Source organism: Scatophagus argus, chromosome 16 (genome assembly GCF_020382885.2).
Source record: "Scatophagus argus isolate fScaArg1 chromosome 16, fScaArg1.pri, whole genome shotgun sequence".
NCBI classification, from domain to species: Eukaryota; Metazoa; Chordata; class Actinopteri; family Scatophagidae; genus Scatophagus; species Scatophagus argus.
In genome coordinates, this window is record NC_058508.1 from 13,489,735 (window position 1) to 13,506,576 (window position 16,842).

At 40.5% G+C, this 16,842-nt stretch overlaps 1 protein-coding gene across 1 annotated transcript; it reads right to left on the reverse strand.

Moving 5' to 3' along the window:
* Positions 1-4,141: 4,141 nt before the first annotated feature.
* Positions 4,142-8,341, reverse strand: LOC124073995 (somatostatin receptor type 2-like). The gene is made up of 2 exons (XM_046416591.1): positions 7,982-8,341; positions 4,142-6,192 (listed from the first exon to the last, which is right to left on the reverse strand). Exon 2 carries the CDS (start codon positions 6,153-6,155, stop codon positions 5,043-5,045), a length of 1,113 nt encoding a protein of 370 aa, XP_046272547.1. The 5' UTR covers positions 6,156-6,192; positions 7,982-8,341; the 3' UTR covers positions 4,142-5,042.
* Between the last annotated feature and the right edge of the window lie 8,501 nt (positions 8,342-16,842).

Consider the following 16,842-nt stretch of genomic DNA (forward strand, 5'->3'; position numbering starts at 1 on the left):
CAACGTATTATGAACTTTGCAAGAACATTTTTAAAAAATATGGTTATGATTCTTATCATTTGTGACTTTAGTTATGAAATAATGTATGAATCTAGTATACATCTATTTTTTAAGAGCAAAGAAAAACATGGGAGAGCTCAGAGATGCTGCCTTTGCCAGTGGCTGGGGAAGTGCTGCCATGGAAACTAAGCAGACTTGGACCTGAGTGTGCTCATGTTCCATTCTTTACTGTGTTGATTGTTTTATTTTTAAGTCTGGTTGAGGGCAGGGAATATCTATTTTTTTTTAGCAACTCAATGAATTTTGAGTTTTTGTTTACTGTTCTTTTCAGTGTCTTTATTTTTTTTTTTTTAAGTTTTCAGTACAGTCACATGTTCCTCACTGTCCTGGTACTGGAAATGTTTTTGGACGTATTATACTTTCATTCTTGTGGAATTGTTGGTATAATGATGGTGATGATTAAATTGGCTCACCTTTTGCTGTTTATGAATAGTATGTTGAATGTGAGCTTTGGGTTTCGTAAGGCATTTCTGAGAAGAGAGGACCCGATACATGAACTCCAAAGGAGGGTCCTAAAATATATGAGAATGCTGTGGTCTCTCCTCATTGAACACCTTGAAGGCTCTGTGCGAGAAAATGAAAAAAGCCCATTTAACAACACTGCATGCAACTGGGCTCTCATGATCTTATAATATGTGAAAAATTGCCCTCAGTGATGCCTCAAGGCCTGCTGCCCATCATGATTTTTGTTCTGTAGTTTAGGGACAAGAAGATGATCTTGTTCAGATATAAAGAGAGTAAAACACATTGCACCTATATGAGCACTGTGCGACCACAGGCTGGCTCTGAATCCATCAGTGTTAATCTTCTCCATGGCAACTGTGTGGCTGGTGTAGACCGGTGCGTCTTGCCTCTGCAGTGCAGTAAACCCAGTGCTCTATTCAATCAGTATGCTGTCAAGTTGGACTTTAGGTAATGCACATACACATCAGGGTGTTGTGGTCTGTTTTTGTTTGAATATCACTGACTGTGTATGTATTTAAAAAAAAAAACGGAATTAAAAAAAAAAAACATATTCACTCATGTATAAGATGAGGGCTCTAACCTATCACAAAGAAATGCCACATTAAAAAAAAAACCACAACCCCTGGTTGTTTAGCTGCTCTGTAAATGAAAACAAACATGCATATCCTTTGGTCTGCTGCAGAACCTCAGCTCAAAAGCATCAGTGGGTTTCTAAAATCAAAGCCTTGTGAAATGGTCATACTATGGTTTTGATGTATCACGGAGCAGTTAAGGCCACCCAAGGACATTCAGGGACGCAGCTGAAACGAAAAGGAAGAGGAGAGCTTCATTATCCGTTTCAGTGATTAAACTCGGAACAAAACTGGAATGTGTTTGTGCTGTCTCCTGTCTCATTCTTTCATTCACACTTTTCCTTTATTAGATTATTTTCCAGAATTGAAGCGCTGCAATTTCTCTGGTCCACCAACTCCATGAGTGACTCTTTATTACTGCCACTGTGGTGTCATGGTGGAAGTTCTCCAGAGAAAACAGGATCTTTTTACACAAGCAGTTGAAAGTCTGGATACAATAAAACACACCAACATTTCTCACTGCATTTTTGGCCTCGGAGCAGCTCTGGTCATGCATTTGATTAGGGCGCCACTTTGTGGTGAAACCAAGAAGTTCAGATGAGGTATCAAAAAACAAAAATCAAACCCTTTTGGGTTGTGTGCAGTGCAGGTATGTGAGCAAATTCCAGACAGAAACATGTCAAGACAGGGAACTTACACACATTTAACGAGAGAATCTTACATTAATATTCCCAAAAAATTACAGGTGACAAGCTCAAATTTGTACTTGTGTGATTTGTGATGACTTAAATATTTTTGGAAATAACTCTTTAATGTAAACCATTATTTTACCATTAATTAAAATATTTTGATTAATTTAGCTTTATACATATATATTTATTATTTATTTATTTTCTTTTTTTATATCTTTTAGCATGGTTGTTCATTAAGATACTATACCATGAGGAACAATTACTGTACGTCAAACATTAATTTATTTCGTTTCAGCACAACTACACAGAATCTTTGCTTATTCCAACAAACGTGGTGTTTCAGTGTAACCGAAAAGAGCAGAGTCTGGTACATAAAACATACAGAAAAACCTTTAACAACTGTGGCAAAGTTTTCCAAAGCACATGAGACCTGAGCATCGAGCAAATGAAACAAGACTCCTCATACAAAGCACACAAAACTGAAACACAGATGAGCAAATACTAAGTAGAAAATCAGCAATACGGAAATACAGCTGTTTTAAAAAGCTGCAAAATAAACTGGAAGCATTGTCTCTGCCAGGATCATAATTACAACAACAGCTGGGTGATATTATACAGTGTATGCATGTCCGGTCTGCAGTAAACTGTGACATTATTGTGATCTCTAATTTCTGCTATGAGTCCCACCTGCAGTAAACAAGCTGTTTGGTTATTTTGTTCTTCACGCTAACACAACTATACATTTTAATGGGGTTTAATGTAACTGAGGTGTTTGGTTTCACGGCTCAGTGGGTCGTGGTTTTATTGCTTCAGTCATCTGAGCAATAACTACATTCATAATTCAAGTCCAGGGTCATCTCTCTACTATTATTATTATGCTAATCATTGTAACCATGGAGCCAACACACTTGGCCACTGTTTCTATGGAAAAATAGGGCACAAGAGGTATGTCATGTCTTCAGTTACAGCCCAGGTAACAAATTCCGCAATACTGCAGAGACAGATTGGATGTGGAATGTGATTAGTCATGGCTTGAGATTCACAATGTGTGTGTGCGTGTGCATGTCTTATGTAATACTGACCTGTGAGGAAGATGTACGCACGTATTCGAAGGAATACTTTTATAATTAGAATTAGATTAGTGATTTGAATTGATTGAATATATATATATTTAAAAATCAATAGAAACATATATTTTTTTGACATTTTTTCCAGAGGCTGGCTTGTGGAGATTAGTATAACACACGCACACACCCACACACACATCACATCACATCACATCACTTTTTGGGACATTACATAGACTTATATTCATTTCCTGGAGACTTAACCACCACCTAACCATAACAATCTTGCCTAATCCTGACCCTGACCTCAAACTAACCTTAAAGCAAGTCTTCACCTTAATATTTAATGCTTTACATTGTGGGGACATGCAGTTTGTCCCCATAAGTAAGGCAGGTCCTCACAATGTGAATCCCACAGCTACAGAAATACGAGTTCACACACACACACACACACACTCTTCTTTGCACATTAATCATAATCTGTCCCCGGCTTTGATCTATATGCACATCTTGGGTGAATTTTTAATAATGTATATTGATGGAAATCTACAGCAACAGGCAGGATGACAGAGTGAACTGTGGTGATGATAGAGGAACACCAGAGCCTTTTGGGGATAAGTGTTCTAGCCCTTCACAAATTCATGTCTTTCAGATACCCAGAGACAGAAACAACACTCAAAACATGGAGGACGGGTCAGCATCGGCACACGTTTACAAGTTGCTTGCAGTGAGAAGCAGCATGGGGCCAAGCCAAGCCCCTTGATGTATGTATTATATAGTGAAAGAAAATAGAGTACCAAAGCAGCAACCAAAAAGATGCAAGAGGCAGCTACCAAATTGCATTTCTGTAACAGGATATACAATATAGTGGAAAAACACGATAAGGTCAGTCAAGGAAACGGTGGTCAGTCACCAGCTGGTCTGCGACCTCTGACACACATGATGCAACATGAGAGTGAAATAATGATTTACGAAATGTTATCTGAGCAGCTTTTACGCACTCAGATGACATAAAAACGTGAAGCTGAGCCACAACTCAGGATTCATGTTGAGTAATGCAGAAAAAAGCAGTTACTGTAACAACTGCAAACATTACTGCATGATGCACATGACTGATGGCAAAAAAGCCATGAGAAAGAACAGTTCCCAACAGAAATTCAGTCCTGTGACAAGCATATAGTGACATTATACTACACAACATTGTAGTGGAGTTTCTATAAGATATATAGAAACTCCATATATCTCCATATATATATATATATATCTTAGCAGCATTTCGGTTCAGGCCTGGCTCAGCGTATCAACCAAACCAGTATCACTGATGTAATATAAATTATGCATGTGGCTATAGTGTAGCAGAGAGTAACGTGAAATATTGTCCCGCTGGCTGTTGTTCACGTTTTGATACATGTCAGTCACAAGCAAAACTGGTCACATATTAACTGTTACAGGCCTACGACAACACAAGAATCGATGGCACTGACGTCCATTAGCCTCTGCGTCTGAGAAAAAAAATCATCACGTATTCACAAGTCAGAGTTAGAGTTTGAAATCTAAAGGACAATAAATATAAAATCCTCTGAATCTGAATACAGTCTCTGTCCATTTTCTGTACAGTTATTTACAGTCAAACCACCTCTCAGAGGAAATAATAAAAATAAACTGGAACATTAATAGAGGAATGATAAGGGTGCTAAATTTAACAACACTGTATTATTTAACTTACTATTATTATTTTACATTATGTTGTTATTTTTACACAATACAGGACTTCTAAAATTTGACACAGGCCCTCTGCGTGTAAACTATGTATTTAATTCTGGGTCTTCAGGAAAATTCACATCATCCAGTGGACCGTTTGCAAGTGGGCTTTCATGTCCCTTCTACCTTACCTCAGAGTAAATACACAGAGCTTCATTTTCATTTTCTGCACAAAGTAAACAGTTATGTGACCTCCTGGTTATTTCATAATGGATTTGTTTACAGTCAGGGAAACAACAGCAACATGTTGAGGCAGACAGAGGAACAGTGCCGCTCCACTTGCTCCTCTGTGAACTCCTTGTTTAATATTTAATCACACCCTCTTTGTCTCTGATTTGATCTTACAGATGTTGATAAGAGCTGACTGTTATTAGTTTCAGAGAGATGCTTGTCCGGATGACTGAGTCTTATTACCTTTCTCTCTCTCAGATGCTGGTCTGCAGGTCGCCATTCAGCAGAGTACTTTGGGTCTCCGTGGGATCATTCATCATGCGAGATTTATCCTGCCGGCTATCACTGCGCTCCACCTCATCAAGCCCTCCCACCTTCTTAAGACATAAAACATTCTGGAAGCTCTTCTTGAAGTTCTCCGAGAGGAAGGCGTAGAGTATGGGATTGGCACAGCTGTTGGCGTAACCTAGAACCACCACAAACGCAAAGGTGCTCCTCAGGATGGGAGTGGTACTGATGGTTCCCGTCACCGAGGTCACGTTGAAGACATAGAAAGGCAGCCAGCAGAAGACAAACACTGCCACCACAATGGACACCATTCGAGTCACCTTTCTCTCAGAGCGCTTCCTCTTGGAGGAGCCCACACGGATGCCTGAGGACTTCACCTTAATGATGATGAACAAGTAGCAAAGGCAAATGACCATGAGGGGCAAGAAGAAGCCAAGGATGAAGGTGTAGAACATGAATGCTGTGTAGTAGGCTTCTTGAGGCTCTGGCCAGACGATGGTGCAGAAACAGCCATCATGCTTTGTGATGATGCCGCTGTAGATAACGATGGGCAGGTTAACCATCAGTGAAACCCCCCACACTGCTATGTTAATAGTCTTGGCCATGCGTGGCTTGCGCCACTTTGTGGACTTAATAGGATGCACCACAGCAAGATAGCGGTCGATGCTCATCACCATCAGGCAGAAAATGGATGTGAACTGGTTCAGGGAGTCCACTGTCATTACCACCCTGCAGAGCACAGGACCAAATGGCCAATGGACCAGTGCCAGCTGGATGGCAATGAACGGCAGACCCAGCATGAAGAGCACATCAGCCACTGCCAGATTGAGGATGTAGATGTTGGTAACTGTCTTCATCTTGGCGTAGCGCAAGATAACGTAGATGACGAGGGCATTTCCGCAGAGCCCAACAGCACAAACCAGAAAGTACATGCAGGTGATGACCACTGTGCTGGTTTTGTTTAAGCTGTGGTCTGAGTAGTTCCCCTTGATGTCGGACTCATTGCCCTGCATGAAGCTGTCATACATAAGGTGCTCTGAAAGGTTCGGAGGAGATGATGGGAAGATCCAAGTGTCCATGATGCCTCAATGTCTCCTGTGGATTATGGCATCTGACCTGCACACACAAAAACTTAGTCACTAACAGTGTAAATTGCTTAAAAATAACCACTTGTTATAAATGATTTTGACAGCTCTGACAGTTATACTGAGAAAGAATACAATTTTTCCACTTGATATGGATTTTAATATTGATTTCATGCTTTCCAGAAGAAGAAAAATGAGTTCCGTAGCCATCATCTTCATCAGATATTGAAAGTGATTTCTGCTCCTTCCTCTATTCAGACCATCTGTTGAAGGATGTGAGTCTATTGAACCAGTCGGTCTAAATATAATGAAAGACACTTCTGCATTGCAACACTGTGGCCATGTGTGACGAGCATGACACGATAATCTCTGTGATTATATAAATCCAAGTTTTCTGTCAGAATAAAAGCTGAAGTTAACTGCAAGCTGAAAGATGCTACAGTACGTTCACTTGTCTATTGTGAAAAAAGAAAACGTGCTGTTTTTAATTACCCTTATGTCCAGCAGTATCTCAGAAGATTTTATAGATTTTGTGTCTGAAGCCTCTTTTCTTCAAAACAGACCTGACTGATAGTATGTGTGAAGAAGAGCACCCCAGGGTCTTAGGCAGCTTTCTGTCTGAGGCAGACACATTCCTTGTGTGTTTACTTGGTCAGGCACCGCTACCAAGGGAAATCACTCTGCAAGTAGCCCACAGTCATAAGCTGTCCCTGGAGAAATGCTCGCCCTTCACGTGATCAGCGCAAAGGGTTACGCTGAATTCCCTGCTGACACATTTTTTCAGTTTATTAGGGGGTGGGCACGGATGTAAATTAATCCCAGTCTAAGTAATTGAATGAGGGAATCACTGCTGCCAATAGTCGCCGCATAGCCAGATTGAAGTGCTTGTCACTGGCAATGCACAGGAGGTAAACATGGTCTGACAAGTTAGTTTGGTGCCAATAACATAAGAGGTTTACTTATGTCAGTTTATCATTTTCACCATGGCAGCAAGATAGGGTGGACAATGCCTGGAGTCTTGTTTTTTTGTGAATGGTTGACTGAATGTATAAGCTCAATGAAAATACAGCCTGTTTGAGACATACGGAATGAAAACCCAAATATCTTTTGTTGGTGCTGCATAAGAAAAATATATGATGATTGATTTTCCCTACTGAAACAAACCAGGGAAATACATCATAGTGCCGACTTGAAGCACCAAGCAGAAAAGGTCACTGATCACTGTTAGTATGAGTAATATTGTGAATATTATCAAATATTCTTGCTGTTCACTTGCTCTGTTTGAGGCATACTATGCAACAGGTTTTCTTTCTGTAAACAACAGCCAGAAGTCAAAAGAAAAAAAAACACTATAATATCAAAGTGGATACTTTAAATGTTTTAGTTTTTTCATGTGTTATTTTCCTCTTATTCACTCTTCAAGGACACGCTTTAATTTTTTCGCTTTTCGCCTTTAAAGCAATAGCAAATTATTACATGCTCATAGTTAATCATGCAAATCCAGCTTATGGAAAACAAAGTGAGAATGAGGTCAAGTCAGGAAATGAATTTACAATTAACGCACACTCTGCCAGCGGAGGATTGTTTGGTGTGCATTCACATGCATGAACATCATCATTTCCCAGTTAACAATAAAACTACAGACAGGGAAACACTGACACACTGCAGTAAATACAGCAGAGATTGTGCTTACAACACCGACATGTTCAATTTGCAAATTTGTTCAACTTCATTTGAACAGAATAATCCAATTGACCCGGTAATGGCATCTGTGCACATTCATCAAACACTCTATTATGTCAACCAAAGTATCGTCTTACCTGCGACTGGATTCAATCTCACTGTTTCTAAAACACGCCACTTCTGTATTTTTTAGTGTTTATGGCAGATTTCATCTTCAAGTTTGTCTCGAAGTGCAAAACCTCTCTCTCTGCAGCATAAATCTCCCTTTTAATAATCCCATAACGCAAGATGAATTACACAGGAGAAACGGACAAAAAATAAAAAGGTCGGACAAGTAAATAAATTACAAACGCCACTTGCTCGTTTGGCTCTGCTTTAAGCTCCGACGCGCTCCTGGTGTGATGCGCGCAGCGTCTGTCTCCGGCTGAGCGCGGCGGATACGTAGAGGGACGCGCACGATTCAGCGCTGAGGAGGTGCCGAGGCGACTCACCTCTGAACGAAGGGAGGGAGACTGTCTCCTTGTGATGCATATCCAGTGTCCCATATCACTCGGCTTCATCTGCATACAGATTGAGCCAAAGGGAGAGGAGCGTACATCTGAATGGCACCGTAATGAAATTCACTGAGAGGGCCGCGCTTGTGAAACATCTTGATACGGTGAAGTGGGCACTAAGACTCAAAAAGGGATGTTAAACTGGAAATAATAGTGTGAAAAATTGACACATTGAAAATATAAATAAACAGCGAAAATGCTGGTAAAATTCCCACAGAGAAGGAGGTAATGGCTGGGTGAAACTGATTTGAAAAATATTTCAAGTATTAGTCAAAGCTACCAAAGTAACATGTTTTCTATGCACGCCATATGGCCATTCGTAACCAAGACTTCCGGTGATGTACCTGGCCACGGTGAGTACACCTGTCACGAACAGCATTTTTTCTTATTCCTTTTCTCCTACAGTCGTGAACCTTCTGGTATTTTGGTAATATCAAAGTTAAAGTCATACCGTCCATTATTTCAAGTCCCTGCCCCGATATCATCTTCTATTTAGCTTCCAGCCATCAGAGGCAGCACTGAGCCCAGAGATGCAGATCAGCACCCAAATTACCTGTTAAAACCCCCCCACACTCACTGGGAGCTAATCTTGTTTTTAATCATTGTTTCGTCAACAATGTACTGAAATTTCAAAATAAGTATGCGTGGATTGATGCACGCCTCGACTGTGGTTGAAGCAGGCTCTCTCCACCTTAGCTGCGCCCACACCTTGGATTTTCTCCAAACATCAGCCGTGCGGCAGGTGAGCACTACAGCCCTTCATGTCATCCACGTGTGCTGGTCTAAGTGTAGTCAAATCTGCTACAAAGGGAAGGTAAATTTCATTAACCCCCAGACTGGTAGCATTTTGGTGTTGCTATCGTTATGCAAACTCAATGGATCAGGCATTTTTGGCAGTTAAAAGAAAGTTGTGATGTACTGCTAAGTTACATTTGGCTGTGTTGAAGGTTGTTGCAGGGCACAGCCAACTGCTTAGCATTTTGTATCTGTCTGCTGTATTCTCGAATCCCTGGCAGGCCAATGTGAGGCATTATTGTCTCTGTCTAATTGACGTATGTAGTTTCACAAGTTTATCATATGTTTATGTGTTTGGTAGTGGCTTATTTATCAATCAATCTCTTATCCACAATCACACAGATTTTCAGTTTTTCTGTGTGAGAAATATGACACAACTCTCATGTGTAAGCTGGACTAAAAATAGCTAAAATAATGTTGCAGGGCTGCTTGGATGTGAGCCTTTCTGCTCAAATATTTCATCAGTCCACAGAATTTTAGATCTTAACAGCTATGGTGACTTTTTTTTTTTAATGTCATGCTGACTAAATCTCAAATCATTCATCCAGCTACAAGAAATCGGCTCCTTAGCTGTCAGTGCAAACTCCTCGGCAAGATCAAAAGTCTAAAGGTCCTTCGCCACCTCGGTAGAGATGCTGAGGTTACCAACTTTGGAGGCTAAGTTAGTTTTCACTGCCTCCAAAAAGCCTCCATCCGTTGGGTGAGGAGTGGGTTGTGTAATGGAGAGACGTGAGGCTTTTATGTAAATCAGCTGACAGAAGGGTCAACTTCTTTTGAAGTGCGTCGAACATTTTGACAAGGAGCGTCTGTTTTATCTCTGACCTGCAGATCCTTATTAAGTTGGTTTGAGCGAGCGTGTCTGAATTCTGATAGAGATAAGCAGGTGCTTGTTTGGATCAGCTCAGTGCTGAATGCTGATGCATTGCCATCACGCCGTGACCATCCAGGCCTGTCGTGACTTCATGTCCGTTAAAGGAGATGTGGAGAAAAACATCACTTGCATCAAATCCGTACCTCTAATCATAAAATAGCAGTTCAGGGGAATTAAAGAACCTGACAATAGGTGCTTGTTAATTCTCTTTGTCTTAAAAATTCAGTGTTCAGCATTCAGTGTTTCCATGTTATTCTTTGGTCCAAAATGATAATATTTTAATAAAACATTGAGCTGGAAAATTAGCCCATCTTAGCTTTCAGAGGGCGACGACTGAGGAAAACGATGGGAGTCAGCTGTAGTCTGTCTCACTTTCCCAGTGGAGGTTTTGCGTAGACACAAACCCTGCATGGTGGAGGTGAAACAGTCACAGGGGAAATCAAACAAATTAATAACTGAAAACGATAATTTATTAGAAGTTATCTTGCCACAAGGTACAATCAATGACTCATTAACTTGATTTTGTAAGTACAAAATGGGTAATCAGGAGCGAGGCAAAAAGTTTAGCTGTGACATTTTAACATTGACAGCTTGACGAGAACTGTGCTTTCATTTACCTTCTCGGGTTGTAAGGACCCTTCAGCCACCAGCATTTCTCATTATCAGTATTCTCCCGGAGGGAAACAAGCATGCCAACACATATTGGCAATGAATGATGCCCAGAGTGAAGTCTTGAAGGCTTCCTGGGTTGATTAGGTTGTTACTTCAACTAATAGTGGTGATAAAATGCAAGAGAGAGCTTGAAGCTCAGATCTTTATTTGCTTTCTAATTACTGAGGCATGACCGATCACCCCTCGATTTCAGACTCTGCATTGAGAGCACTGACTATGCATCCATCCATCCATCCATCCATTTTTTACACCACTTATCCATCAGGGTCGCATGGGGCTGGAGCAACTGACTACTGGCGAGAGGCGGGGTACACCCTGGACTGCTCACCAGTCAATTGCAGGGACTATGCATCCTGCCAGGGTAAATTGACAAACAATTAGTAGACCAAGACAACCGCAAAATATTCAAGGAATACCGCTGATGCTTCCGGCATTTTTGTAATGATTCTGCTATGAGAGAAACATATTAACCAGGTGGTCTGAAAGCTAATGAGGAAAATGTTAGCGCAAATCAAAGATTTTATTTTCTTCATTGGCCTCAGGCAAACTTTTTCTCATTTTCATATTAATTCAGAGGAGAGGAATAAGACTAAGCTAAGGCTGAAATCCTCCCTCACACACGTACACACAAATAATTTAATAGTAATTTAATAGCAAATGAATTTTCTGCCGAATGGCTAATTAGTATGTAGTATTCTTCACACTAGTTTAGAGAAGTTTAGGAAGTTTATATGTTTAATTGTTGACCAATAAAGACCTGTTTGACATATTCCAATATTTGTTATTAACTTCTCTTCTGTGGCTGCGGTATAAAAAACCGCAATCAAGAAATTCATCACTCTCTCATTTTGAGTCTTATCGAGTGAAAACAGTCACGAGCCTCAGCCAACATGTACAGTCTGCTCTGTGTGTGCTCTTCACACACTGCTGTTTGTTTTACATGAAACGGGTCTGGCTCCTGTGATAAAGCCTGCTGAGGCTGACTTTAACTCCAAGGAGACACCATTGTGACCGGGCGAGTCTGGAGGATGTCCACTGTTCAAAAAGAAAACACGAATAGAAGTGGAAATGTGCCCTACGGTGTTGTGTTCTTGCGTTAACCGGATTTCTTCCTCATCTCTCTGTCCCTGACACATGGCAGGCAGTCGTTAGCAGTCGGAGGAGAACATCTACAAAACACTGCCTGAGTACCTCTCATTTCTTCTTAACTGTAAATCAACCGTAGTCCTTGAAGACCACAGCGTCAACACTGAGCCTGGGAAACTGCCACTCAAATAATATGCAACCAGGAAAAACTTCCAGCCAGTAGACATCAGAAATTGTGAATGGCCTTTCCCGTTTAAATAAAGGTTAAAGATGAAAACATTCTTACAAACCCTCTAAAAATATCCCGTCTGCAAAGCTCATGACGCACAATTTTTGTCAAGCCCATACAGAGATGAACTGAATTTTGTGGTAGGTTTTTACTTCTAATTTTATCTGTCATTGTTCCCTGACTCGTAGTGAGAATATTCATGATGAATTCTGACGCAATTCCGAAGGTTATTGTTGACCGTAGAGAAGTTTGGGCAAATAATCTTCAGTCTGCTTAAGAGCTTTTTCAGGAGCTTTTGAACTTTGGTCACTTGATGACAGCTAAGCAAAGTGATGTGAAGACTGTGTGATGCAGTTGAATGCTCTGAAAAGAGCTGATAAGCGAACGTCGTATTAAGATGTGTTGCAAAAACTTCACTTACTATTTGGTGTCTTTGGAACGCTGTTACAAAAGTCACTTTGAATATACAAACCTATCCGGGTGATGTCCCACTGCAGCTCAACGCTGGTACAAACATCTAGTTGCCATTCATCTTTGTGTGATTTTGACTTTGTTGTCAAAGTTGTTGTTTTTGTACGTGTGTGTGTGTCTGTTGTTATTTTGCACACTCCTGTAAATGTGATGTGTTGGAAACATGAGCACAGGTGATTCCTGAAGGGAATGAAACTCAAATTAAAAAGCTCCCTGTCTACGAGCGCGACGTATTTAGGGCACGTCCCTAAGCTTTCAGGAACCACAGGAACGATACTGTGCTGTTCATATTTCTCACAGGTGCAGATGTGAAACTGCAGGTGAGAGGCCAGGTGGGACAAACATACTGGATGTGGGCTCCCAACAGAGACCAAATGTCTGAGTGATGATGAGTCAGTTTAGATTTGCAGCAATTCAGCAGTCTTAATTGAGAATATAAATACTAACTAATTCACAGTTCCAACAATAGTTGTACCCATGACATTTGACAAATCCGCATGTAAAATCCAAATTAATTAATCTGTGCGGTTGTGCTGCTTCATGTAAAATTGGATTGTGAATGAGTTTGTGATTGAATTTGTGGGTGAAGTTGAGACGAGACTTCAACAGTAAGACTGTTGTGGGTACAACTCAACTGGAAGTACAGCAGTGATATTTATTTTCCTTGTGGTGTAATTGATTAAATTAAACATTGACAGGTTGGGGATGAGTTTATTTTATTACTATTATTATTATTTTCAGATATAACATTGCAGCTACAGAAATTAGTATGTCTCCGCAGTACATGTGACGATGTTTGGGGCAAAAGCATGGGGTTTTAGCAACAGCTGCAACTCCAATTTTGTAATTGAGCTCACACTGTGATACCAGAAACACTTATCAGCTGTGAAGAGAGATGAATTTGCCGCAGATGCTCTTCTACATCGTGTCATCCGACAGCTGATCAGTTCCTGCTGAGGCTGTTAGCAGTCTCTAAGGCTTGTTTCAACCTGTTCTCTGGCAGGCAAAGCAGCCAAAGCAGCTAAAGAAACTGCCCGTTCCAAGGCTGTTAACTGTGATTGATTGCGTTTGCTGCAGATTGTGCCACAAGACTTGTTAAGGCACTCAGGTTCAATCCAAAACTTTCTTCAATCCCCCCCTTTTTATTAATAACAATTGCAGGCAGTTAGTCTTTTTCATCGCATTCATTCTCAAAGCACTAAAGGTAAGAAAACATGTACTTTAAAGAGTAAGACACATTTGAGACCAGAATGTCTTAAGACATGACTTCAAATCAGTGCTCTCTGTGCCATTTGGTGCCTTGTGGACTGTTTCTATTTTGGGTGGCACTTCATGTTTTTTTGTTTTTGAATTCCCTGTTAATTTCATTTTCCCGTTTTATTTCCAGTGGAATATACTAATTAAAATGTAAATGAAGCCTTTGACTACTCAGAACTGTTTTCAGGCTTCTAGAGCAGTGTGAGACGTCTGAGCTTGGCAGCCAGCTCATAACCTTTAGATGTATGTAGCTTGGCATTTCAGGGTCTTTATTGCAATATTTCTTCAGGGTTAGTGAAGTATTCAGCATTTTCTTTTCCTTTTGCTATAGATTTAGAGGGCATTAAAACTTTTTTCATTCACTCTTCTTTCATGACTTTCTTACTCATAGCTTGTCTGAATCCCACTGAGTGTTTTCTTGTGGCTGAGACACAGCAATAATGTTATGCTTTCCTGGGAAACAAGAAGAAAGCTTCTTAGTTGATGTGAATTTGGCCCTGGAAAAGTGAAATGAATCATTATTAATAATTTTTTCAATCAAATTTATTTGAATGCCACTGCTGATTATCATATGGAGCTGTGATGTAGTTCTTTCTCTACTGGAAAGCAGCATATTTAAAATAAGGTCATAGGAAAGCATCAAAAATTCAGTCAGGATGTAACATGCTGTCCTCTCACTGGCAACAGCCATTTTTTTCACGCCTCCCAGCTAGAGCCTTTTTTACAGGTCACACAAAACGCTTTAACATACACATCCTTGGATCATGCAGTATCTGCAGTGACATGTGAAGGTGTGCTTCAAACAGGTGAATCCACAGATTGGTGTATCCGTCATCCATCCTGAAGCAATGTTCCATTCTGGAGGTGAACCCTTCATTTCAGAAGAGAACACTCCGTCACATTCGTAATTGCACGCGAACGTTTGGACTGCGTAGTGGCCGCTGTGTGCAGCTTTCTAATCCCATGAAACCAAAATTGGTTTTCACTCTTCTTTTCAGAGTCTGCAGATGATAGATAATTTATCTCATGGAGGGAGGCAGGCTGGTGTCAGCTCAGATTTCTCAGGTGAGCTCTGCTTGAGTGAACTGAATGAGTCCGTGGCACCGATCACCTTTCTTGGCTCTGTGACTCACCATTTAGTGTCTGGCCAACACCCAACTCCCCCCCTCAGGAGTTATTATCTCATCCTCACTTGTTGCAGATTTTAAAGAAAGTACATACGGTGTCACTTTTTGTTTTTAGCTCTTTGGCTCCATTGAGTTCATGCATCACAATATGTGTGCACAGTTTCTTTCTGACAATGGAAAATTGCCTCTGTACCTTCATACCTTAAATGCCTAGTTTTCTAAATCCTCAGCACACTGAATCTTGGAAAGTCACTTGGATTTATGTTGACTATCGTAGCGACACATCAGCAGGAACTCCTCTTCGTACGGACACCAATTGGCAATCGTCTTATAAAGTAAAAGACAGTTTTCTCTTGATAGCTGCAGGGCTCCTTAGAAAGATTTCTGTTCTAATAAACGCTGTGTAGTGTGCCTCATTAAAGAACAATATGCCTGTTGCTGGGCTTAAAATGAAGATGATCATGAATGCATTTTATATATAAATTGCCTTTGGATCGTTAGGAAGCTAATGGAATGAATAACATAATACTAGACACAATAACACGAAACTAGGCCCATAAGTGCAAAATGTTATGACACCAACAAATCGGTGATAAAGTATCACACGGGTAACGTTGTGCACAGCATGATATTGGACTCCAAATTTATTACTCCTACCACTGGTGCTTAGCAGCAAAGATTCCGTCTGCATTGACCCAATGCACATGAAAAGGTGGAAACAAGTGAAGCGCACCACTACTGCATGTTCTAAACAGGAGTCAAAGTTTTCATGTGTTCTTTCAGGAGAGTTTTCATTTCTGCATGCACTCTAAACACAAGACACGCATACTGTGTGTTAGTTAATGTGTACAGTATGTCTTGTGTTGAAAACATGAAAGTATACCTATATAGAGAGTGAATTTTTGATTTTGTGAATTATTTTCTTAAGAGGGCCATCTGTATTTGTATGCGTGTGTGTGAGCGATGGAGGCAGTGGTACACTTAATATACTAGCATTCATACTTGGGCAGGGGAGGCAGATTTGGCTGCAGCACCGTTCTCAAGTAGAGGTGTAAACAGAATGCTTAGCCATCTGCACTCCACAGACCTCTCATCTACCAACTACAACTGAAACACCTGCCACCGTTCAGACCGCTAGCTGAAGTAAATTATAACTTAGCATAGTCTTAACTCACACAACTGTCTGGGCACTGGGCATTGGAGCTTATTAATTTATCCACAAATGAAAGATATTTTTCTATGTATAGTATAGAAAGGTGTTAAAATGGAGGTTCACACTTCCAGGGTCATGAAACTGAAATCTTATGCTAATGAACTTTAATCTGATAATCTGTTGATATTTGTCCCATTGCTCCATCTCACATTGTTTTGTATCTTGCACAACAGAAGTCATTGCAATCCCCTGTGCTCTTTTTTTTGGTTTTTGATCTGAAATCTGATGAACAGGTAACAGTTCAGTTTACATGAGCTTGTACGACACTACGTTTGTAGCAGGTAAAGAGTGTCTGTAGCGGCCGAGAGGATGCAGCTCAACTTGAGCCTCATCTCTCTCTCCTCATCTCAGTTCTGTTGCTGATTATTGAATACAGTCTTTTTGAATTGTTGTGCAACCTGCTTGGCACATAAATCGAAAAATAATTGCCACTGTTGTCAGTAAAACCAGATGTGAAAGCAATTTAGTAACAGGAAAGCAGAAACAGGTGCAGGAGTCAGTCTATAATCTACATTTATGCAGTTTTGTTCACAGAAGCAGAAACCATTTCATTGGCCAAGATGTCATGACCTGCGATGCCAAGGAGTGAATATTTCTTATAGCTCGCATGTGTTCTGAAAGTGTCTTTTTTTCCCAATTAAAATTAAACTTGTTCCCTTAGCTTTGTCTGAAATGATTCACTCCATTCCTTGTGAAGCCTTTTATGTGCATTCAGTGGTTTGT

Excerpts from the sequence above, each read along its gene's own strand:
- LOC124073995 (XM_046416591.1), bottom strand. The coding sequence starts at position 6,155 with ATGGACACTTGGATCTTCCCATCATCTCCTCCGAACCTTTCAGAGCAC.